Source organism: Malus domestica, chromosome 12, assembly GCF_042453785.1.
Source record: "Malus domestica chromosome 12, GDT2T_hap1".
Lineage (NCBI taxonomy): Eukaryota > Viridiplantae > Streptophyta > Magnoliopsida > Rosales > Rosaceae > Malus > Malus domestica.
Window position 1 is genome coordinate 24,054,472 of NC_091672.1, and position 25,899 is coordinate 24,080,370.

The 25,899-nt window shown below is 39.7% G+C and overlaps 3 protein-coding genes and 1 pseudogene across 3 annotated transcripts; 1 reads left to right on the top strand and 3 right to left on the bottom strand.

Moving 5' to 3' along the window:
* The first annotated feature begins 1,053 nt into the window (after positions 1-1,053).
* Positions 1,054-12,380, top strand: LOC103413893 (acyl-coenzyme A oxidase 4, peroxisomal-like; annotated as a pseudogene).
* Positions 12,381-13,373: 993 nt separating this feature from the next.
* LOC114820025 (protein ZW2-like) lies at positions 13,374-14,120 on the bottom strand. The gene has a single exon (XM_029089875.1). It carries the CDS (start codon positions 14,118-14,120, stop codon positions 13,374-13,376), a length of 747 nt encoding a protein of 248 aa, XP_028945708.1.
* Positions 14,121-16,771: 2,651 nt separating this feature from the next.
* On the bottom strand, positions 16,772-20,390 carry LOC114819941 (PHD finger-like domain-containing protein 5A). The gene is made up of 2 exons (XM_029089670.2): positions 20,337-20,390; positions 16,772-17,318 (listed from the first exon to the last, which is right to left on the bottom strand). The coding sequence occupies exon 2, from the start codon at positions 17,312-17,314 to the stop codon at positions 16,982-16,984; it is 333 nt and encodes a 110-aa protein (XP_028945503.1). The 5' UTR covers positions 17,315-17,318; positions 20,337-20,390; the 3' UTR covers positions 16,772-16,981.
* A 982-nt stretch (positions 20,391-21,372) lies between these two features.
* On the bottom strand, positions 21,373-24,786 carry LOC103431072 (probable LRR receptor-like serine/threonine-protein kinase At3g47570). Its single transcript, XM_029089876.2, has 2 exons — positions 22,014-24,786; positions 21,373-21,815 (listed from the first exon to the last, which is right to left on the bottom strand). The coding sequence occupies exons 1-2, from the start codon at positions 23,347-23,349 to the stop codon at positions 21,505-21,507; spliced, it is 1,647 nt and encodes a 548-aa protein (XP_028945709.2). The 5' UTR covers positions 23,350-24,786; the 3' UTR covers positions 21,373-21,504.
* Between the last annotated feature and the right edge of the window lie 1,113 nt (positions 24,787-25,899).

The following is a 25,899-nucleotide window of genomic DNA, read 5'->3' on the forward strand; positions in this document are numbered from 1 at the left end:
TAAATAAATAACTTTTAAAAGCAAGATATTTATTATTGACACTCTAAAAATTTAATTGTGCACTTTAAATTTTTTATTTAGAAAGATAAATACTCTTACGAAAAGTGCATAATTAAATTTTAATATGCCAATAATAGATCTCAAAAGGAAAATAAGAAGAAAAAGTTTATATGCACATTCAAAAAAGTTTTTTTAGCTAAAATTGTCTTTGAGACTGGATAACTTCTCATTTTGGTATTTGAGATTTGAAATCGATAAAAGTAGTCCCTCAGTTTGTCCACCATCAATCATTTTGGTCATTTTGTAAAAATTCTGTTAAATAAGGACTAAAATTACAAAAATACTCTCAAGTTAATAAACAATGGGCCAAAATGATTTGACAAGAATTGATGGTATTTTTATCATGTTATCCTTATTTAATGCAGATTTTTCATGGAATGAACAAAATGATTGATGGTGGACAATCTCAGGGACTACTTATATCGATTTCAAATCTCAAGAACCAAAGTAAAGATGTGTGTCAATCTTAGAAACCATTTAGATAAATAAATAAAAAAACCATTAAAAATGATTAGCAAGAATAGTACAGGCTCAATGGGTAAAAGGGAATATACTACAAGCCCCATTGACCTAACGGACCAAAAATAAGAAAACTAAAATGGACCGACAGTACCCGTCAATCAATTGCTTATGCTATTTCAGCAACAATACTATAATGACCAATTTCTCTGAAAAACAAATAAGGATAAAACTTCCATCCACTCATACAATGACGCATGGTATAGCTAATACGGGAGCATAATGAAAAATAAGTAATGCGAGACTAAATTTTGTAAACTAAATTATTAAGGATGTGTGAGAAATAAAATGAGATATAGGATAACATACCTTTTTTTATTAGGGAGTTTTAACGAAAAGCCCACGATACTGTTCGTTATAACGAAAGACCACATTTTTACACTAAAAAGTCAAACTTGATACTATTCATTTTACCCTTTATTTTATCTTTATCGTTATAAAAGTTTTCGAATCATTTTTATTAGTTTTTTTTTTATTATTATCTTTCGAACCTCGTAGCTATCTCGACCTCCCCAATTTTCCTCCTCACCACCATGACAGTTCCGCCAATTTTCCTCCTCACCACCATGACAGTTCCGCCGTATCAGGGTAAAATATTCAGCTATTTAATTAATTTTTATTGGGTTTTAGTTCAATTTTTTTAGTTTTTATTTTATGAATTTTTAACGATCAGAAATGATGGGTTGCACAATTCTATTTTTTTACAAATTACAGTCATATGGGATCTCTTAGAACTTGGAAAGATCACAACTTTGATGGAAATTATACTGAAATTTCGATTTTTTATTTTGTGGGTTAATTCTTGAGTTAGCATTTGGAATTAAGCTCTTGGTTTGAACTTGAAGCTTCTGGTTGTTGATTTGGGCATTCTGCAATTGTTATAAGCTGAGTATGTGGCTGTGATTTCTAATTTTCGACTCGGTTTAATGGTTGCTATTGTTTTGCTGATGTCCTGCAGATGATTTTAAGAATAATGAGAGGACGAATTACTTCAATTCCCCTGCATTGGATGTCTCAGTTGCTTTTCCGCAAGCAACGCCGGCTTCTACTTTTCCTCCCTGCAGTAAGAGCATTAACCATCATTATATAATAGATATCGTATAGATAAACTTGTATGTGTGTCTATGGAGAAATTGTCTTTTGTAAAACAGTTCAGGATTTCCTCTTGTTATGTAACTTATGTGAATCCAGACTATCGATTCGAATTTTTCGGATTTGTGTATTCATCTTGTCTCACTTTTTGCATTCTGGTTTGTTTTTACTTTATTTCTTTGTGAATATTTAGTACATTGCTCGTGCACCTCTTTAGTTGTTGTGATTTTGATTTGTAATTTGAAGAAACGGGCAACTTCAGTAATTAACTTCCATAATCTTGTCTCTTGGCCTTAAAAATTTACAGCTTCGGATTATTACCAGATTGATGATCTATTGACAGCTGAGGAGCAGGCTATTAGGTTGAGAGTATGAGAGTGTATGGAGAAAGACGTTGCTCCAATTATGGCAGAGGTATCCCTTTTACTCTAACCATTTCTGCATTTCATATTAAGGCTAAAACAGTCCATATTTAATTATTTAATATACATTCAAAAACAAGGAGATTGATCTGCGAACTTGTTTTCTCAGTATTGGGAGAAGGCAGAGTTTCCATTTCAAATTATTCCAAAGCTTGGTGCTTTGCGCATTGCTGGTGGGACAATCAAGGTGCTTAATACATATCTTAATAAGTTTATCTTACATGGCCGGTCCCAAGCCCGGGTAAAGGAGGAGGGGGAGGGTGTCAGGTAGTCGACAGCCGGCACTCCACAGTCACGTCGAATCCTTATGAAAATGAATTCAGAACGAAATCGCGCTAAGACACAAAACCGAGCGCAATGGTGTTCTAGGATTCATATAGCCGACCCCACTTAGTGGGAAAAGGCTTTGTTGTTGTTGTTGTTGTTGTTGTTGTGGTTGGTAATTTCGCTTTTGGCCTTCTTTCTATCAGGGTTATGGGTGTCCTGGTCTTTCTATTACTGCAAATGCTTTTGCTACAGCTGAAATTGCTAGAGTTGATGCAAGCTGTTCCACTTTCTTCTTGGTTCATTCCTCAGCAGCAATGCTTACTATTGGTTAGAATTTGGATAATTTTATTTTTGACTTTTTGTTTTATAAATAACCAAACCTTCACTGAAAAAATGATGTTGTTGACAAGTCAAGACTTATAACTAGTGTTAACATTTCTGGACTGTCAAGAATAGCATTATGTGGGTCGGAGGCTCAAAAGCAGAAATATCTACCTTCTTTGTCTGAATTTAAGACTGTCGCCTGCTGGGTAAGATGCTCTTTTATGATATTTGTATCTAATAACTTTTTATGCTAATGTCAAGATACTCAAATCTGTTTATCTGCATGTTAAAGGGTTTGATTGAGCCTGACTATGGAAGTGATGCGAGTGCCTTGAGAGCAACAGCAACAAAGGTCAAGGATTTCAACCTTCTCATTTGCTTCTTTATTTCTGTTAAATGGTATTATCATGCTCTTTTGGTTTTTGGGTGTCATGGCGCCGATCATGCTATATCACGTATTCTTGTGTTGTTGGGATCATCAGGTGGAAGGAGGTTGGGTACTTGAAGGCCAAAAGCGATGGATAGGAAACAGTACATTTGCTGATGTCTTGATTATTTTTGCTAGGAATACAACAACAAATCAGATTAATGGGTATGTAAAAACATAAACATGCGAACAACCTCTCAATATGTGTTCGAAACTTGTTTGTTAAGCTTCAAAATTATTCAGAATTTATGATTATTTCTTTCTGATCATGTTTCTCCTTGCCTTGCCTCCAAATTGCTTTGGTGGTTAGATGCCTAGATGCATCCAAAATTTAGCATGATGGTTTTCCGTAGCAGCACTCTCATGTTGAATGCTTTTTTTTTTCTCCTTCTATTTCAGATTTATAGTAAAGAAGAATGCCCCTGGACTGACAGCTACAAAAATAGAAAATAAAATTGGTTTACGCATTGTTCAAAATGGAAAGGCTACCTGGTGTTAATTCTGTTCAGGATACTAACAAGGTAAGCTGCAAAACTGCATTATTGCAATTTGTTTAATCTTCTCCCCTTAGAGTAATTTAGGCATAAATTCTACTTCTTATTCGAGCTGATGTTTAATAAACAAGACATGTTTAAGCTTGACTAGAGATTCATCTTGGTTTTTGTAATGGCTCTTTTTCCCCTTTTGAGAGAGAAGACTTGATACTGTGATGACGTTATCCCAAAGTTATGACGACATTATCCCAAAGTTATAACTCTGAATCTTCTTTCTACAGAGCATGGAGCAAAAATTTTCATTCTGTTGCCCTATTATAAAACAGATGTGCTATGGTCTCTCATTTCTCACACATGTGAGAGTGACACGTATAATGCTGTCTTCATGAGTATTTATTGATTTGATGTTGCTTTAAACCACTGAATACAGGTTCTTGCTGTTTCGCGTGTCATGGTCGCCTGGCAACCTATTGGTTTTTGTATGGGGGTCTATGATATGTGTCACAGGTATAAAAACATGCCTAAGTGGCGCTCTCCCTCTCTCTCTCTCATCTTCCACAACAACAACAACAACAACAAAGCCTTTTCCCACTAAGTGGGGTCGGCTATATGAATCCTAGAACGCCATTGCGCTCGGTTTTGTGTCATGTCCTCCGTTAGATCCAAGTACTCTAAGTCTTTTCTTAGAGTCTCTTCCAAAGTTTTCCTAGGTCTTCCTCTACCCCTTTGACCCTGAACCTCTGTCCCGTAGTCACATCTTCGAACCGGAGCGTCAGTCGGCCTTCTTTGCACATGTCCAAATCATCGGAGCCGATTTTCTCTCATCTTTCCTACAATTTCGGCTACTCCTACTTTACCTCGGATATCCTCATTCCCAATCTTATCATTTCTCGTGTGCCCACACATCCCACGAAGCATCCTCATCTCCGCTACACCCATTTTGTGTACGTGTTGATGCTTCACCGCCCAACATTCTGTGCCATACAACATCGCTGGCCTTATTGCCGTCCTATAAAATTTTCCCTTGAGCTTCAGTGGCCTACGACGGTCACACAACACGCCGGATGCACTCTTACACTTCATCCATCCAGCTCGTATTCTATGGTTGAGATCTCCATCTAATTCTCCGTTCTCTTGCAAGATAGATCCTAGGTAGCGAAAACGGTCGCTTTTTGTGATCTTCGCTAGATTGCTCCGGTCATTAGTGTGGATAAGTATATAAATGGATAGAGATAGGAAAGCAAACACAAGATGTACGTGGTTCACCCAGATTGGCTACGTCCACGGAATAGAAGAGTTCTCATTAATTGTGAAGGGTTTACACAAGTACATAGGTTCAAGCTCTCCTTTAGTGAGTACAAGTGAATGATTTAGTACAAATGACATTAGGAAATATTGTGGGAGAATGATCTCGTAATCACGAAACTTCTAAGTATCGGAGTGTGGTGTCGTCTTGACTTGCCTTATCTGTCTCATAGGTAGATGTGGCATCTTCTCTGGAAGTACTCTTCCTCCATCCAGGGGTGGTATCTTTAACTGGTGGAGATGCACAAGGTAATGTATCAATTTCACTTGAAGCTTACTTGTAGTCTCAGGCTTGGTCAAGCGCGATACAAACCATGTAGTAGGAGTCCCCCAAGTCGCCGAGCTAGGGGGTCTGCTGAAAGAGGTGACAGACAAGGTAAGCAATCAGAGCTCCGACTGATTGTTCACCTTCTCCCCATCTTGCAGCAGCATGAAGGATAAAGAGAAGAAAAATGAGAAGAGATGATATGAGATACTTTTGCTTTTGAAGAAGTAACTTTCCACAGGCTTATTCTTGAACTGAGCTGGAGGGTTTTCTGGTTTCCTCCAGAGTATAAGGCCGACTGAAGAATTTGAGGGTCAAAACAAGTCCATCAAATCTAGAGTACGTTCCACCCTGCTGATATGGGATACTTTTGCTTTTGACAGAGTAATGGGTGTATCGGCACGTGTGCTGTTACGCTTGTCTCCACATGCTTCCTTGTATCCTTCGCACTTGCCCTATCTGTTCCTCAAGCAGATGCGGAATCTTCCCTGGAAACATAAGATGTTGAAGATGAGTACTCGAGAGCAATGCCAGGTAAGTAATCAGGTAAGGGGTTCCAGGCAGTCAGTTCCTGGCTGGAAGCTTGATCCAAGTGCTGACTGATTGCTCTCTTTCTCCTTGTCTTGCAGGTAAAAACAAGGCCAAAGGAAAAGACAGGGAAAAAGCATGATATGGGATACTCTTGCTTTTAACCCTGATGATATGAGATATTCTTGCTCTAGTATAGCTTGTTTGCAGAGGTATTATCGGGGGGAAAGAAAGCTGAATATTTCGAAAGGCTTCGTTGGGAGTGCCCTCTCAGATATGATGAAAGGTTGAGCATTTTTGCAGGTCTGCCTGTCCGTTGGGGATGGAGGTCGACATATATAGGAGTCTCCCTAACAACAAGTAGTAATGCTATTCCTTTACCCTGCTTGGTCATAGCACGGTAGTGGGAGCTGCCAGTTTCACATGTTTTAACTCTGTCAGAGCACTTTGAAAAAGTGGTCTGTGGTATCTGGCTCTCGAGATTCGGAGAACGATGCCTTTTCGATTTTTGAGAAAGCAATCATGCTGGGGGTCTGGCTCTCGAGATTCGTAGAGCAGTGTCTCTTCGATTTTTGAGGAAGTAATCATGTTGGGAGTCTGGCTCTCGAGATTCGGAGGGCGGTGCCTCTTCGATTTTGGAGCAAGCAATCCTGTTGGGAGTGTTGTCTCGAATGTGAGTAAAGGTTGGGCATGTTTGCTAGTCTACCTTGCCACGAAGCACAAAGGTTGACACACAGAGACTTTCCAATTATCCAGCAATGGTACTGTTCCTTTACCCTCTCTTCGCTTTTGAGAAAGTAGTCATGTTGGGAGTCTGGCTCTCGAGATTCGGAGGACGGTGCCTCTTCGATTTTGGAGCAAGCAATCTTGTTGGGAGTGTTTTCTCGAAAGTGAGTAAAGGTTGGGCATGTTTGCTAGTCTACCTTGCCACGAAGCACAGAGGTTGACACACAGGGACTTTCCAATTATCCAGCAGTGGTACTGTTCCTTTACCCTTGTGGGTAATAATATGGTAGCTAGACCTTCAAAATTTATGTGTCTAAACTTTGTTAGTGCTGTTTCTTTGCTATTCTTTTACCTTTCTTGGTCAGAGCGATGTAGTGGGAGCTGCAAGCTTCACGTGCTCAACTTTGGCAGAGAACTTTGGCAAAGTTATCTGTGGTACCCATGAGCTATTGTTGCGTGTGGGAAGTGGGTGATTGAACAGTAAGATTCATGTGCTTTCTACTTCACCAGAAGTCTTCGACAGAATGCCCATAATTTCTGCAAAGCTGAGTGTGCGTGTGACAGGTGCTGACAAGGCTAGAAAAGTAGGTGCCTCTTCGATTTCTGAGATCGGCCCTCGTGGTCTCTGAGCAGCCCAGCTTTTGAGAAAGCGAGCGCCTCTTCGATTGATTCGGAGAACGATGCCTCATCGATTTTTGAGAAAGCAATCATGCTGGGGGTCTGGCTCTCGAGGATTCGGGGAGCAGTGTCTCTTCGATTTTTGAGAAAGTAATCACGTTGGGAGTCTGGCTCTCGAGATTCGGAGGGCGGTGCCTCTTCGATTTTGGAGCAAGCAATCTTGTTGGAAGTGTTTTCTCGAATGTGAGTAAAGGTTGGGCATGTTTGCTAGTCTACCTTGCCACGAAGCACAGAGGTTGACACACAGGGACTTTCCAATTATCCAGCAATGGTACTGTTCCTTTACCCTCTCTTCGATTTTTAAGAAAGTAGTCATGTTGGGAGTCTGGCTCTCGAGATTCGGAGGACGGTGCCTCTTCGATTTTGGAGCAAGCAATCTTATTGGGAGTGTTTTCTCGAATGTGAGTAAAGGTTGGGCATGTTTGCTAGTCTACCTTGCCACGAAGCACAGAGGTTGACACACAGGGACTTTCCAATTATCCAGCAATAGTACTGTTCCTTTACCCTTGTGGGTAATAATATGGTAGCTAGACCTTCAAAATTTATGGGTCTAAACTTTGTTAGCGCTGTTTCTTTGCTATTCTTTTACCCTTCTTGGTCAGAGCGATGTAGTGGGAGCTGCAAGCTTCACGTGCTCAACTTTGGCAGAGAACTTTGGCAAAGTTATCTGTGGTACCCATGAGCTATTGTTGCGTGTGGGAAGTGGGTGATTGAACAGTAAGATTCATGTGTTTTCTACTTCCCCAGAAGTCTTCGACAGAATGCCCATAATTTCTGCAAAGCTGAGTGTGCGTGTGACGGGTGCTGACAAGGCTGGAAAAGTAGGTGCCTCTTCGATTTCTGAGATCGGCCCTCGTGGTCTCTGGGGAGCCCAGCTTTTGAGAAAGCGAGCGCCTCTTCGATTTCTGAGATCGGCCTTCGTGGTCTTTGAGAAGCCCAACTTTTGAGAAAGCAAACGCCTCTTCGATTTCTGAGATCAACCCTCGTGATCTCTAAGCAGCCCAGCTTTTGAGAAAGCAAACGCCTCTTTGATTTCTGAGCAGGCGCCTCTTCGATTTCCGAAGCTCCGTCGAGTGCAGATTTTTATAGAGGCTGACATTAAGTTCCAAAGCACACTTGAATCTCCACCAGTAGAAGCTTCATTCTTGCACTTCTAAGATCTTGATTTGTCCGACCTCTTCTCTCTTCAACACCTTTGAAAATGTCTGGCCCCTCCGACCGTCGTTTTGACTTGAACCTTGTTGAAGAGGCAGCCCCGCCTTCTCCAGACAACATATGGCGCCCATCCTTCGTCTCCCCTACTGGTCCTCTTACCGTTGGGGATTCCGTGATGAAGAATGATATGACCGCTGCGGTGGTGGCCAGGAACCTTCTCACTCCCAAAGATAACAGACTACTTTCCAAACGGTCTGATGAGTTAGCTGTTAAGGATTCGTTGGCTCTCAGTGTTCAGTGTGCAGGTTCTGTGTCTAATATGGCCCAACGCCTATTTGCTCGAACCCGCCAAGTTGAATCCTTGGCGGCTGAAGTGATGAGTCTCAAACAGGAGATTAGAGGGCTCAAGCATGAGAATAAACAGTTGCACCGGCTCGCACATGACTATGCTACAAACATGAAGAGGAAGCTTGACCAGATGAAGGAAACTGATGGTCAGGTTTTACTTGATCATCAGAGATTTGTGGGTTTGTTCCAAAGGCATTTATTGCCTTCGTCTTCTGGGGCTGTACCGCGTAATGAAGCTCCGAATGATCAACCTCTGATGCCTCCTCCTTCTAGGGTTCTGTCCAGTACTGAGGCTCCAAATGATCCCCCTCCGGTGCCTTCTCTTTCTGGGGCTCTACTGACTGCTGAGACTTCTCCTAAGCAACCTTTGTGAAGGCTCCGTCTTGTGTGTTTATTTTGACTCATGTATATGTACATATTTGTAGCTCGGGGATATCAATAAATAAGCTTTCCTTCATTTCAACGTATTGTGTTAAATACACCAAAGCCTTCTTCGCTAAGTTCTTTGAATTTTCTTTTGTTGAAGCTTGTATGTTGAAGCTTTCTGAGTGGAGCATGTAGGTTGGGGTAGTGTTCCCTTAATTTCCCGAGTGAGGAAAACTTCTCGATTGGAGACTTGGAAAATCCAAGTCACTGAGTGGGATCGGCTATATGAATCTTAGAACGCCATTGTGCTCGATCCTGTGTCATGTCCTCCGTTAGATCCAAGTACTCTAAGTCTTTTCTTAGAGTCTCTTCCAAAGTTTTCCTAGGTCTTCCTCTACCCCTTCGGCCCTGAACCTCTGTCCCATAGTCGCATCTTCTAATCGGAGCGTCAGTAGGCCTTCTTTGCACATGTCCAAACCACCGTAACCGATTTTCTCTCATCTTTCCTTCAATTTCGGCTACTCCTACTTTACCCCGGATATCCTCATTCCTAATCTTATCCTTTCTCGTGTGCCCACACATCCAACGAAGCATCCTCATCTCCGCTACACCCATTTTGTGTACGTGTTGATGTTTCACCGCCCAACATTCTGTGCCATACAGCATCGCCGGCCTTATTGCCGTCCTATAAAATTTTCCCTTGAGCTTCAATGGCATACGGCGGTCACACAACACACCGGATGCACTCTTCCACTTCATCCATCCAGCTTGTATTCTATGGTTGAGATCTCCATCTAATTCTCCGTTCTTTTGCAAGATAGATCCTAGGTAACGAAAACGGTCGCTTTTTGGTATTTCTTGATCTCCGATCCTCACCCCTAACTCGTTTTGGCCTCCATTTGCACTGAACTTGCACTCCATATATTCTGTCTTTGATCGGCTTAGGCGAAGACCTTTAGATTCCAACACTTCTCTCCAAAGGTTAAGCTTTGCATTTACCCCTTCCTGAGTTTCATCTATCAACACTATATCGTCTGCGAAAAGCATACACCAAGGAATATCATCTTGAATATGTCCTGTTAACTCATCCATTACCAACGCAAAAAGGTAAGGACTTAAGGATGAGCCTTGATGTAATCCTACAGTTATGGGGAAGCTTTCGGTTTGTCCTTCATGAGTTCTTACGGCAGTCTTTGCTCCTTCATACATATCCTTTATAGCTTGGATATATGCTACTCGTACTCCTTTCTTCTCTAAAATCCTCCAAAGAATGTCTCTTGGGACCCTATCATACGCTTTTTCCAAATCTATAAAGACCATGTGTAAATCCTTTTTCCCATCTCTATATCTTTCCATCAATCTTCGTAAGAGATAGATTGCCTCCATGGTTGAGCGCCCTGGCATGAACCCGAATTGGTTGTCCGAAACCCGTGTCTCTTGCCTCAATCTATGCTCAATGACTCTCTCCCAGAGCTTCATTGTATGACTCATTAGCTTAATACCCCTATAGTTCATGCAATTTTGTACGTCGCCCTTGTTCTTGTAGATAGGCACCAAAGTGCTCGTTCGCCACTCATTTGGCATCTTCTTCGTTTTCAAAATCCTATTGAAAAGGTCAGTGAGCCATGTTATACCTGTCTCTCCCAAAAGTTTCCACACTTCGATTGGTATATTGTCTGGGCCTATTGCTTTTTTATGCTTCATCTTCTTCAAAGCTACCGTAATTCAAGTTTCCTCTGTATTAAGTCTAAATTATAAGGATTTGAAAGGTATCTGAAGGAGAGGAAACAATTTGGAGCCCCTCTTGCAGCTTTCCAGATCAACCAAGAGAAACTTGTCCGTATGCTTGGTAATGTTCAAGCTATGGTTCTTATAGGCTGGCGCCTCTGCAAGATGTATGAGGCGGGTAAAATGACTCCAGGTCATGCTAGCACGGGGAAGGTAAGAAAAAATGACGTCCTGATGCATTTAGTTATCCTATTGCTTAAACATTCAAAATATTCAAAATACTAAATGGGTGCAATTTTCAGTCATGGATCACTCTGAGGGCAAGGGAAACGGTTGCTCTAGGGAGGGAATTACTTGGTGGCAATGGAATCTTATCTGATTTTCTTGTTGCAAAGGTAACTTCCTGCTTATCTGTGGATTTAAAATTTTATATTTAGAATCTTTAGATGAACTTTGAAGCTACGACTCGAAGGCAATGATAGGATTGATTTTAAATTTGCTGCGTCTTATTGACTTGTATACCTATTCCTCTGTCCTACCTTTGTCAGTAAATGATTAGGTAAAGTTTGCTATTGACTCTTTTAGCGTAGGAATCTGATTGCGTTGGATCTTAAACGTGCCATTGAGAGGCTGTTTCTTTTGCGAAGGTCGTTTGTTATATATGTACACCTTTTAGTTATTTCTGTCACCTTTTAAATGCATTCATTTTGAGGTCACCTTACAGGCTTTCGGTGATTTGGAACCCATCTACACATTTGAAGGCACGTATGACATCAACGCCTTGGTCACCGGTAGGGAAGTCACTGGCATTGCCAGCTTCAGGCCAGCTGCATCAACCCAGCGAAGCCGTCTGTAGTGTAACTTCTCTGAATCTCAACTCCCTCCGCAAGTTTCTTTCATTAATAACAAGGTTGTCTGATGTCAAAAGGGATGAAGTGAATTCATCCATTGACAACCAAAAGTAAGGACGCCTTATAAATCGTTGTTTTTAGACATTGTATCGGTATAGTTCTGAAAGACAAATAAATGATCCTAGCAGACCCCCAAATTATTCGCCAAAAAAGCGCCATACCTGGGCTTGTGCGCCCCCGGCATAATGTCCAAAGATTGCTAAAACTCGGTGGTTGGGTCGAAGGAAAGCTTGCCTAGGGCGTCTGTATTGACCAGATTATCATACCACAACAGAAGCAAAAGCAAAATTACCACCAAAAGCTGTTGGGTTTTGTAGGATAAGATTTTAACGGGCTGCTAAATGTCATAAGTAGTTACATCTTTGACTGTAACCTTCCAAAATGTCGTCTTCTCCCCCTCAAGGCCAAGGGAGCCGTTACACACCCATGAGTTTCGAAGACATTTTTAATCAACAATTGTCGTTCATAAGATAAAATGTTGCTCTTAAGTGCTTGGAGTTTGGTCAAATTGGCCTCCAAGTGGGAGAAAAGTTTGACTAGAAGTGTCTAATCAAGTTTTGTTCTCTTGATCATCCAGGAACCTTTCCTTAAGCGATTGGAATTTGATCTAATTGGACTCCAAGCGGAGGAAAAGTACGAGTAGAAGTCTAGTCGAGTCTCGTTCTATTAACTATACATTCCAAAGATCATACCTTTCTTAGTAATATTTCTAGTGAGTCTCATTCTATTGACCATACATTCCTAAGATCATACCCTTTAGTAATATTTTTGATGTCTAATCGAAACTTATAAAAAGATCGTACCCAGTGCACAAGGCTCCCGCTTTACGCAGGGTCTGGAAGAGGTGAATGTCGGCTAGCCTTACCCCCATTTATGGAAAACTTATAAAGTATCATTTTTCTTTGTAACTAAAACAAATTACATCATATTCACTGCGTTTCAAATTTAAATTTACTCTGTCCTAAGTTCAAAACTTTAGTTTATATCAATTATATTAAAAAACATTTTCATCATCCAAGCTCCATTGCGAAATGCAATCTTATTAAATATAACATAATGCACATCTCAAAATTACCATTACCATCCATAATCAAAATTATAGCCAAACCCACCATACATTTTCCTCCAAAATATAAAACTCAAATTAATCTCTCTTTAAACCCACCATACATTTTGTTTGAACCCATGTAACCTATTTCTATACCTAACTTACTCTTTTCACCCATATTGTTTTTTATTACAGAATTAATCTCTCTTTAAACCCAAATTTATTACCTAAACTACTATTTCAAACTCAATTCAAAATGTTAAATTATATTTATACCCATTCCCTTTATAAAATCACATCTCTAATTGAATTTTTTAGACACATAAAACTCTAAGCTTGAATTATCTAATCAAAAGTGTTGCAAAAAGTTTTGCGGCACAGACAAACAGTAAAAGTCTTTTGGTGTTTTGGGTGCATACAAACAGTAAAAGTCTTTTGGTGTTTTGAGTCGTACTTTATTAGAGGATTCAAAACTTCAAAATCGCAATTCATCAATAAAAAAATTTATTTTTCTCTACAAGAGTTATTAGGGTTTTAGCCGGGATGAACGTATGATAAACAAGAAGTAATGATAGGATTTAATGGGTTTATTGATAAATTTAAGTTTTATTATTAATTTTATTTTGTACTTAATAGTAATTATGCAATAAGGTAAAATAAATAATTAATAATTTAAATTTAAATTAGATGTCAAATAAAAATTCCCAATTCTACCACCTACTACTAATTGGATTCCAACCACCACCGCCTCCGCTCATTTCCCGCTGCTTCTCGGCGTCCCTCTCCAACCTCAAACTCCGAATCCTTAACTGAAACTGCATCACCGCCGTCAAAAACCTCACTGCCTGCCCCGAGCTTAGCAAATCCACCAGCTTCATCGCCATCGTCGTCCTCGGCAAGTTGGCATTCTCCACCACGGTCTCCAATGCCGACTTAAGGGACTTGATCACCGCGTCGTCCTCCACGATATCCCCGTGCCTGGCCCTCCCGTACCGCCGCACCGCATCCATGAACGGCGGCGCCGCCACGGTCTCGTGAATCTTGGCGAGCTTGTCGGTGAGCGCGCGCTCCTCGACCCGGGTCGCCTCCCTCGGCCGGGCCATCCTGACCCGCTGCTGGTCGCTCAAATCGGGCACCGACTCGGTCACGAGCCGGAATACGATACCCGGTTTGTACCCGGCAATCCAAAGCAGGCTCCTTTCGTAGGAAGTATACCACGTCGGCGAGAAAACCAGTAAAACATCCCGCTGTCCAAGTCGCGATTTCTCGTCGTAATACTGCTGGTAATGGAAGAGAACCCGAGACACCAAATCTCGGAGGTCTTCATCTCGGGCCTCGTCGATCGTCTGCTGGGCCGATAAGAGCTCATCGAGGAAGTGTTCTTGCTGGACTAGCCAGCCCTCGTAGAATGCCTCGAATGTGTTCGACGCATTGCCGCTGTGAGAGCCGTTTGTCATAACCAAAACAAAAACAGCAAAGCTTTCTGGGGTTTTAATGGCGACGAAAAACAGAGAGATGTGTGGGATTAAATAGGAGGTGGGATTCGAAGGGTGGGGGATTTCTTTTGGAATTTTGGTTTTTGATTTGCTTTGTGGGCAAGTAATGCTAATGGGTGAGGATACTTCGAGAGCAAGGTTCATGCATTTTGTTTTTTCAGAGAGAGAGAGAGGAAAACAGAGGAGGTGAGGGGGGATGTATATAACTGAAAGATCTCGGTGGGTTTTGTCTCGTAGTGAAGCCAGAGGAGTATGAAGTGTTCAAAGTGGTGGGAGAGGAAGGAGGAAAGGGGAAATTGAGGCTGCCCGGATGAAGGATCTTGGTGGGTTTTGTCTCGTAGGGCAACACGTCTCCAGGCTGCCAAGTGGAGGGATTGTGTGAAGCCAAGTCATCGTTTTTGGGTTTTGGGTGGTGGTGGTGGGGAGGTTAAACCCTCGGGGGAGGGATATCTTTCTAAATAGGCAATGTTTGCATTGGTGCAAGTGGGAAAGTTAAATGGCCAAGTACAAAAGAAGTGTGAAGGATGGATGCTTTGGTTGTCAGTTGTTGGTTTGGCTTGAACTGGACTATTTCGATGAGACGGAACTCTTTTTTCAGTTATACTTTAGGGTATGCGTACTTACTTTTCGGATGAGTTAATAAGGGATTATGCTACCTTTTTATTCCTTGCATTTTAGTAAACTCATGATGTCAGGAGTGAGAATTATACTTACTTACATTCTCGTTCTTGGTAAGTAAACAGACCACTATTGAGTTGGATAGCGGTTAACCATATTGTTCTTCCATACAATAGTATACAATTTACTTGAGGTAGCATTTCTATTGCATGAAAGACTCATCTAAAGAGGATAATCTATTCTAAGGGAGGGGGGCTAAAAGAACTTTTTGGATACAACATTATTCTGCATTTAAGTGGCTGGTTTAGGCCACACAATGGGTCAACCACTTACTAGATATTAAACTCAACACAAAAAATAATATGTTCTCGCTATTAATGTGAATCAAACCCAGGACCTTAAACTTACAAATGAAGATCAACACTGCTTCATCGTATCACTAGTTAGACTAACTTGAACTTGATCTCAATCTGTTTCCCATTCCTAGTCACTAAACTAGTCACTAGCATGTGTGATGATGGGAGAAAATAATAAAGTGGGGTGCAGCTCCAAGCGATTGCTGATTGCAGTGAAGTTGAAGGGTAGGTGACAAATTTGCCTTGACTTTAAGTGATGGGAGAATTTGCTGCACTGCTTGAATTGAGAAAATTGGTTCATGACGTGTATCAATTGCTGCAAGTGATCATCTTTTAGGAGGAAAGGGTATCCTGGTGTTGCCCATTGGCATTTTTGACCAGCCAATGATGGTTGTGGTGGCTTCTATGTGGAGCAGAGATAAAAAAAAAACTCGTTTAGAAGTGCTTTTCAAATAACTGAAAGCGTTTTTAGTGAAAATATTTTTGAAAACAGTTTTTAGTAAAAAAACAAGTAAACCCTAAAAAAGTACTTACCTACTTTTAGAACTAAAAAACATTGTGGTTTTTTAACCAAAATGGTTATTTGAGATTTAAAATTAATAAAAGTAATCCATGTGATTGTCAACCGGCAATTATTTTGATTTTTTGTGCAAAATCTCAGGGAAATTGAAAAAACCATTAGTTCAAGTGGAGAGGTTGATTTGACAAAAATACTCTCAATTTAATTAAGATTTTTCACGAAATAACCATAATGATTGACGATGAGCAATTTTATGGACCATTTCTATCGATTATAAATCATTGGGACCAAAGTGAGAAGTTATGTCAATTTCAGAAATCATTTTAACAAAAAACCAAACATTTTTTCTTAAAACGCTTTTAATTGTGTTAAAACGAATTTGTATCTTCTTCTGACCTCAACAACTCAACGTGTCTCAATTCTTTTATGCATGAAGTGGGAAATCCAATGAGGTTTGAACTTGTGTGGCGACCAACAATAAAACTATTTGTTGATTATTTATCCTCATTAGTAAATTTGTGTGCTTCTGTTTGTCGTACACGTCATAATGATTCGTTGAAATATACATTTAACAACTCTAATGTACTAAAAATGTATTATACTCATACGTACATATTGAAATACATGTTTTCCAATAATCTCGCTCACGCAAATGATCTATGTTCTTAAGAAGAGAAATGAATAATATTTTTGTAAATTCACACTTATATGACTCTTCACATTCCATAGAGCTTGATCGAAATCTGAATGGCCGGATCATCTAACAAAGGTGTTCATTTGTAGACCATAAGTTTTGAATCGCATAGTAATGGGATCTGTTCTTTTGACTACCCTAATCTCAGGGGAACACTACCTAGCCAAAATTAATAAGCGGGGGTGTATTCAATTGAGATTTTGAAAGATTTTAAAGAGTAGCATCGACTTACTGAGCAATCTTTAGCATGGAGTCCCCAATTCATACATCCATTTCACAATTTCAGTAGAAGATAAAAAGGAAATGCCGAGTTCATCTACTGAATCTTAAATCACATATGAAATTGGATTAACAAAGCTCCAAGAACACCGAGGAGTTCAAACATCCATAGATGCATGCCACATACAAAGATTACGAGTTAGAATTATGGAAGTCATTAACTCCTTAATTAGACTAGCCACATAATGAGAGTAGGTTGGAAACACATCGAACGAGAAAGTACAACAGTCAAACATACAAGCAGTAACAAGCAAGTTTCCTAAGAAAAATACCTGATTGTAATATTGGCTAAGCCTCAATGATGAACAAAACAAAATGATTTCCCGAAGCTAAGCAAAACATGACCTGCTAATTATCATCTTTTCTTGAAACCATACTTTTTCCGTTCATAGAACAGATCTGTTTTGGCACTTCCCAGATTCACAATTTTCGGGCAGCCATCTCTATCTTTCTCCTGCTGAGTACACTCTTTGCAGTAATAAGCATCAGAAATTCCAACCCCACCACAAATAACACACCTTCCCTGGAAAGATCCATAGTTGCACTCATCGCAAACCCGAACAAGCGTGCAAGGGCGCACATAAGAGTCACAAATTACACACTTACCGTCGCACTTTTCACACAACCTTCCAATAGCTATTCCAGGTTGCTTCCGACACATAATCAAGTCAGGATGATGCTTCGCCATGTTCCTGCAACAACAGGGTAAAATAAGCTTCTGTCCAGCGGATCAAATAGGGCCAAATCACAGTAGAAACAGAATCCAAATGATAAAAACTCTATCCCCAAATTAACTAGAATCCTAGCCTAGCTGGCTGGCAGCCGACTTAGCTTTCGAGTGCCCCTCAGATGCTCCTGCATCAATTGTTAACGCTAATGCACATTCAAAAGTTTCGACACTCAACCAATTTGCAAATCTGCATACTTTTTAACAATTTCATGCCAAATTGTAGGATGTTTATATTCACAAATCATGCAACTAATCGATCAACTACGAATATTTGCAAACTCTTTTACAACTATGCACAAAAATAATAAAACCCAAAAAATCCAATACCCAAAAAACCCCATAACTCCAATACCCAAAAAACCCAAAAAATCCAAAATTTTTAATTTCTAATTACTCTGTCAACTTCTGGGTGCTTGCGTGACACACCCCGTCCCGAAGGAGGGCATGCTGGCCGTCACGTGAGAGTGACGTAACCATTTGCACAGTACGGAAGCTTTAAGATACCATTTATAAGTTGATACACCCGAAGGTGAGTCCTAATTTGATCCATTCTGTCAGAACCCCGCTGAATTCCTCGTAGCCACCACACCTCAGCTATTCTTTAACCTGGAGGGGCGCAAAACCAAAATTGAGTGGGTCAGTAAAACAAATTCTTTTCAAATCCAACTTTTCTCAAAACATTGTAACCCCTCTCCGTAAAACTTGTATACTTTCCCAGAAATGTAAAATATAAATATACATATATAATCTCAAAACTTCAATTCATTAACTCAACATTGTTCAATACAAATATGCCATGCCATGTCGGAATTCAACAGTTAAGTATGAATGCATCAACAATAATTATATCAGGTGCAAGAAGTAATCAACCGGAGGCCCTCTAATGGCCCTGTACGGTTGAACCTAGAGCTCAAAATCTATCACTCTCACTCTGCCGGAGTCACCTCTGTGACCTGTCCGGCCTTCTGCACACAAGTTACGCTCTAGTGCTTTCTCATCAATCATCTGTGCACATAATCTAAGGTCACCCACCAGTCGAAATCTCACTAACACTCTACGACTGGCCCGTCGCACCCACTCCGCGTGGACTGTGCGACCAGCATCTACTTGGATCCAAGGCGAGCGTGCGATGCGGTGAATACTATAAGCACTAAACCATGGTGCAGGATTTGAGCTCAATATATATCAACATCATCATAACAGTAATTAAATACTCACCTGATACTCACCTGTGCGTCCGCCGCACCATTCATTCATATGCATCATATCTCAATTCATACTTTTCATATCATTTCATGCATGGCAATTCGATTCACATTTCTATATACTTTTCATATACTTTTATGCATGGCATCTCAATTCACATTTCAATATACTTTTCATATAATTTTATACATTGCATTTAAAGCATACTTTCATTAAATTTCAATTTCTGGGAAAACGTCAAGTATATATATATACGGAAAACAAAACTGCCCACTCACCTGGAGTTCGCCCTACAACTCCCTAGCACAATACGCCAAGGCGTCATGACGATCGCCACCTAGAACAGTAATCAAATCCAACCTCAGAATTCATATCGATAGAATATATAACTTATATAAAATACGTCACTACGTAGATCGATCCGGAAGATCTGCCACTCAGATTTTAAATCCATAACTTCCAGAGGTCCACAATATATCTCTAGGATAACATCCTAAAATTTCATTACCATCCAACGGTCGGATCATCAATTCACATTTTCACCTAATGCAAAAACTATAAAACGTTATTCGAACACCTAACCAACAATCCTTAATAAATTTCTCATACGGTGCTCAATTTGGGTATATGAATATACCACAGTGATCTACTCGACGTCACGGACGTCGACATATTTTTAAAATAATTTTTTACTGTAGCACGCGCCCCCACGCGCCAAGGAAGGCAAGGGTCCACGCGCGCCCACGCGCACCTTCTTCCTCGCGAGTTCGCCGGACTGGTTTTTCTCCGGTGGCCGGATTCTGGGCATTTTTCAAATGCCTTGTTCTCCTTCGTTTTTCACCCATTTTCTTCGTATAATATATCAAATTGAAGCCCCAAACATGTAGAATCACAATACACTACTTTAAGGCTCTAAAAATCAAGAAATCTCACCGGAAAATTCCCAAGAAATTCGGCCAAAATGGAACCACGTGATCCCGACGTCCAAATCCTTCAAACGAAGTACTCCGAGCTTCCTTGGGACTTTCTAAAGCTCGCTGTGATCTTGTTTTAGCCTAAAACGTAACCATTTAAAAGATCATGAACAGTACATAAACACGGGACCTTAAAAACTAGGGTTTCCGAAGTAGAACTTACCTGAAATGGATACCATCGTGCTCGTGAAGTCTTCAGGGTTCCAATGGTGGTCTTAGATTCGTCGTTGGTATAGATTTAGGGTGGTTTTGTGGTGGTCCGTGTGAGTTCGAAGGAGAGGGAGAGAGAACTGAGAGTTTCGTGAGGGAGGAGAGAGAGAGAGACAATGTTACGGGTTATGGGGAGGGTTTTGAGGTGTGGGGATCCCACGTGTCCAACCCAATCCCAATTTCATAAATTCCAACATAAAAATCCAAACTTAAGCCTAGCTTAAGTTCCTAAAACCAAATAACTTAGGAACTTTAAGTAAAACCAATTGTTAAATTTTCGCCCCTTAGTCCCGTTTAAGGGCATTTTCATCTTTTCACGTCCTCGGAATTAAAATTCCAGGACGGGCTGTGACATTGCGATGTTTGCCTAATTCCCATAACAGAAAAAAAATTGTGAGAATTAAACATGCTGTGTAAATAGATGAAACGATTAATAAATTGAACAGAACAGGAACCCTAAAACAGGTAATCAAATGCGCATTCAACTAGAAATTTGAATTTTAGATGGAAATAATCAAAATACAGCAGCAGTTTTCTACATATGCGAAAACTAGAGAGGAAGAACGAGAAGCGAAAAGAGCAAAGCTTACTGAAGATAGCTGGAGAGGACTCGGATGAAGGGATGCTACTCTAAGAGGAGATTGGCCCGATTGGGGGAGTTGGGCTCGGCTGGCTGACTGAGAGAGAATCGGATAGGGGTGATTGTTTTTTATTTTTATTTTATTTTATTTTTTTGTACCTTTTAAGTTTCAATTAAAAATTGTCGCTTAATATTATTACCTAATAATATTCTTCATAAACTGTAAGTTGAGAGGTTTTAAGTTTGACTTTCGCTAAAAACGAATTTGAACTATATTATTACTAGTCTAAGGTGAGGCTTAGCCCACTTTTCCATCGATAATATTGTTTGTTTAAAAAAAAATTCATACAACAAAATTTGTTTTTCTTATTTATCAATTTTATGTTGTAAATGGGAATGATCTGATATAATATATTAAATTTATTTGCGGAAAATATAAAAGAATGGAATAATCGGTTTTTGAGTCATACTAGCTTATTCATTTGCCTATAAAATCAACTAAATCAAATGTTTTAGAGAGAACACGAAACAAAATAGAAATTCATGAAAGTGATATCAAGGCTAGAGAGAAGAAAAAAAGTGAGAATTATCTTTATACTCCGATTTTTTGAAACAACGATAGTCTAAAAACTAAATCTGTAGTATTAGTTTCTAGTTAAATCTTAACTGTATCTACAAGGCTTATTCGCATATCCTTTTGCACATTGTACGGGACGAATAGAGTATGGAAGACAACATATTTATTTATACATGCCTTGAAGCAAATCTTTCATCATCTGTCACAACCATAACGCACATCCTACAATATATATATATATATATGAAACTGAAATGTTATAAACTGCTTAAGCATTAAGTTTATTAGATTCTAAACAAGATTGACATAACCAAGACAATTATAAATAGCTCCACACAAATAAGAATTTGAAAGTTGCAAGTCATACAAATGAAAACTTTTTCCGTAGAAAACAATTGCTAACATAAAAAGGCAAGGTTCAAAGCGATGACAAGAAAAGTAGAGAAAAACAAGAAAAGAAAAACCACAAGCAGCATATATTTGTCCTTCTTTAGCCTTCTTGAACTTTGAGGTACGAGTCCCTAATTGCACTCATTTTTCCGACAACCATATTCAGACGCATTTGTTCCCTTGGTGATACTGCACAGCAGGAGAGTCCTATCTACATCACAGCCAACAAGCATTCCTTTACCTTTTTTGCTTTCACCACTCCGTGATTGTTACGTCTTGGCAGCACAGTGCTTTCATATCTGTCATCGTTAACACCACCATCAGCTTCTAGGTTGAGGAGCAATGAAGGGTCAACAACATCCATGACATGGTCATGCAAAGCCATGGCTGCGAATTTGTAAATGCTTAGACCTTCGATGAACAAGTCATTAATAGGTGTTTTTCTTGTGAACATTTCTAGCAAGAGTATCTCGTAGCTGTAAACATCTCCCAGTATGGAAACTTGGCCTCCCATGCCGTACTCTACCCTGACATACATATAGATAATAAGATGTCATATGCAATTGACTATTAGAATTGATATCTTATTTCAGATTAATGTTAATTGTTTCTAGGAAAAAAGTCAATGGTATATCTTTAATAAATAGAATTTAATTTGGTTTTTAGTAATAAGTTAATAAGAACCGAAAAAAAAGAAATTAGAATGATGGAATCTCATACCTAGAGGAATGTAACCTACAGAACCCTTTAGTTGCGATGACATTGTTTGATTGAGGGATGGATCATTTGATGCTTCCATGAGGAACCTTGCTAAACCAAAGTCCCCAACACGGGCTACCATGTCTTCATCAAGAAGGACATTGCTCGGCTTTAGATCACAATGAACAATGGACGTTTCACAATGGTTGTGGAGATAGTCTAACGCAGAAGCAACATCAATGGCTATGTTCAATCTTTGCATAAAATTCAATCTCTTACTTGGAGATTGCTCCTCATCTCTAGGATGCAACCATGAGTCAAGATTTCCATTTGGCATGAACTCGAAGACTAGACTTTTGAAGTCTGTACCATGATTATCAATGCTTGAGCATGCAGTTATGATCTTGACAAGATTTCGATGCCTGACACTTCTTAAAGCTTTGCATTCATCATTGAAACTCTTGGACGCTCCTTGTTGTTGAAGGTTTAATACCTTAACAGCAACTACCGTTCCATCGCTAGGAATTACCCCTTTATAAACAGAACTAAAACTTCCTGAACCAATCAAATTATCTACAGAGAAACCGTTAGTCGATTCAACAAGTTGTGAGTACGAAACACCTAATTTCCAATCCTTATAAGAACGTGAAGTTACAAGTCCACCTCTTGATTTTTTCAGCATTGAACGAGCACCAAAGAAGCATGATAGAGCAATTATGAATGCAAGTGCACAAGATATAGGGATGACCACTTTTGGGGAAAGTAGTCCTCGAGATGAATGGTGTTTATTTTTGGGGCATGTAGGTAGATGTAATTGTGGGATGCCACCACAGAGCCTATGATTTCCAAGAACTGAGGCACCTTTGACATTTGAAAAAATTCCTGCTTTAGGCAACTCACCTTCAAAATCATTATACCAAAGATTGAGATACTTAAGTGCTCCAAGTTTGCCTATGACTTCAGGAATCTGCTCGGATAAGTTGTTGCTTGAAATGTCAAGTTCTTCCAAGCCCTTTAAATCTTTAAGAGACTGAGGAATTGTTCCTTCAAATTTGTTATCGTCTAAGAAGAGGCCTTCCAAACTAGTACAACTGCTGAGGGTGCTGGGGATTTCACCTGATAACTTGTTGTTTGATACATTTAGCAGTGTGAGATGCACCAGATCACCCACTTTACTTGGCAGTGAACCAGTCAAATAATTGTCAGACAGGTCTAAACCAATTGAAAGGGTTGAAAGCTCCATAAGCTTTTGAGGTATGTTGCCCGTTAGATTGTTATTATAAAGTGTAAGTACTAACAGGTTCTGGCAGTTTCCAAGACTTGGAGGTATACCTCCCTCAAAACTGTTTATGTGCATGTAAAGCTCTATCAATGAATCATATTACCCAGGGAAGATGGAATTGGCCCGGAAAATTTGTTATCATACAAATACAGTTTCCCTATCTTCTCAAGCTTCCTAATTTATTCAGGGACAACACCCGCCAAATAGTTTTCACTTACATCTAGATTGATAAGGTTTATAAGATTTCCAATGCCGTTTGGGAGGCTTCCATGTAACAAATTACCCGCCAGAAAAAGAATTTGCAGTTGGGTCGAAAGGTTGGATATGGATCTCGGGATTTCTCCCCCAAAACGATTATAGCTAAGACCCAGGTGTTGAAGACTAGTACAATTAGTCAAGAAATTGAGAAAACTCAAATCACCAAGTTTTCCATTTCCCAGTCGATTGTCTATAAAGTTTAGCACAGTTAAGCTTCGCAAGCTTCCGAGACTTTCTCCAGGGACAGTCTCCGTGAAATCATTTCCACCAAAATCAATCCTCTGAAGTCTGGAAACATTTGACAATGATACAGGAATATTTCCTGTGAAATTGTTGATACTACAGTAAAATTCTACGAGATTAGGAAGCAAGATGCCGAGATTTGATAGTAGCTCTCCATGTAGTTGGTTTCCAGTAACACTGAAAATGTATATGGAAGAAATATTATAAATTGAAGAAGGGAGCATACCAGACAAATTATTCTGCCCAACTGAGAATGTCTTCAAGGTTGTTATATGCCCGAGCTCATTTGGTATGCTTCCTTGAACATTGTTGCGGCCAAGTCTAAGACTCCTCAAAGAAGAAAAGTTTCCTATCTAAGCTGGGATGGTTCCACTGAGATTATTAAGTGCAAGATGTAGAACAGTTAAACTCAACCACGAACTGAGTTGGTGTGGAATCGACCCAATAATCTTATTGGAATTAAGATAAAAAACTCTTAGTTGTGTACAGTGGGACATATTAGTCGGAATTTTCCCGCCTAAAGAATTGGAAGACAGGTTGAGACTTTCCAGGGCATGCAGACGACCCAGTTTTTGAGGAATTTCACCATGAAATTTGTTGCTTCCCAAGCTTATTTCAATTAGACGAGTAAGATTCCCAATGGAAGGTGGAATGGAGCCTACCAATTGTTTATCTCCCAGGTCCAGAATCAAGATTCTTTGGGTGGCACGGTGGCATGTAATGCCTACCCAATTGCAGAAGTGGATGGAATGATTCCATGAGCTCATGACACTGAGGGGATCTTCAGTTATTCTTTTCTTCAAGTCTAGCAAAGCTAAGCGATCAGATTCGTTTCCAAGCAGGGTAGGGCTGGGAAATGCTGCAGATTCCTGACATGTGCTCATCATGTATAAGACTAAGAGAAAGAAGCCAGGCATGAATTTCAACAAAACCAAATGACGAATAGTACGTGAATGCTCCATCATTGTTCAAAGACAAACGGAAAACCAGAAAACCAAAGTTTAATCTGCACAAAAGAGAAGAAGTCTTATCAAATGTAAGAAAAAACACTTGAGATTGGATGGCCACAGAAATTAAGATAGACCAACAAAGTCCACAGCTTATAAGGAATGGAAGAGTCAGTCAAACGAACTTTGCCCGCACTGCGAAGCACGGACATGCCAGTTTTATGGCTTATCCCGTATCATATACGGTTTGTGATACGACACGCGTACCCGATACGACCCAGATACGTATCTGAACGTATTTGTTGACCAGTTGACCTCTGAATACGCTTTCAATACGCGAATTCGACTGTCGGGATACGATTTCAGAGGATAATCAGACTCTGGTGGGAGAGACTCTCACCGTGGACCGGCGTCTGCAACTGTGTTGGCTACGTTGTCTACAACTGCAAGGCTGCTGGCTGCTGGTGCTGGGTAACTGGGTTTCGATTTGAACAGTAGAACATGTAAGAGAAGAAGCAATCGTATTTTGGGTGGGATTTGTTGAGAGAAGCAACGAAGAGAGAGCTTTTGCTTCTGAGAGAGACACAGGTCAAGTCAGTCTTTTTCTTTTTGTTTTGAGTGGTGATATTCCATATCTTATTTCTCCACCCATCATTTAATGAAAATGTTAATAACATATTTATCATTTAAAAAAAAAGACTCTTAAACCCCTATTTAATTCGGTACTAAAATTTTGAAAAAATAAAAAATAATTTAAAATAATAAATAAATAATGGTGGGTGGGGTGTGATATCTTTGGTGGAAGATTTGAGTTAGAATAGACGGAAAGGTTGGAGGAACGAATGGGCGTGTGCTAGATGAAGGCGAGAAATTTCAATGGAGAAAAAAGAGAATTGGGAATGAGATCTGCAATTTTGACAAAAAAAGAGGAAGAAGAGTGGTTTGGGGATCCGGGGTCTCAACAAGACGACGTTAAGTGTGAATGAGATGATGAATGTCTAGGTCTTAGGTCTTGCATTTTCTTTCATTTTTTTTCTATTTTTATTTATTTATTTATTTCTAATATTATTTAAAGATATATTAGAGTTATTTAAAAAAAATATATTATGGTTAATTTAGGAATAATGGTGGGTGGGGAAATAACATTTTACTTTTTTAATTTTCTATGGTGGGTGAG

Coding starts and splice junctions, on each gene's coding strand:
- LOC114820025 (XM_029089875.1), bottom strand. CDS start 14,120: ATGACAAACGGCTCTCACAGCGGCAATGCGTCGAACACATTCGAGGCA.
- LOC114819941 (XM_029089670.2), bottom strand. CDS start 17,314: ATGGCGAAGCATCATCCTGACTTGATTATGTGTCGGAAGCAACCTGGA.
- LOC103431072 (XM_029089876.2), bottom strand. CDS start 23,349: ATGCACATAAACAGTTTTGAGGGAGGTATACCTCCAAGTCTTGGAAAC. Junction 21,816..22,013: donor TGTAGGTTACATTCCTCTAG/GTATGAGATTCC, acceptor ATGTCAGGGTAG/AGTACGGCATGGGAGGCCAA.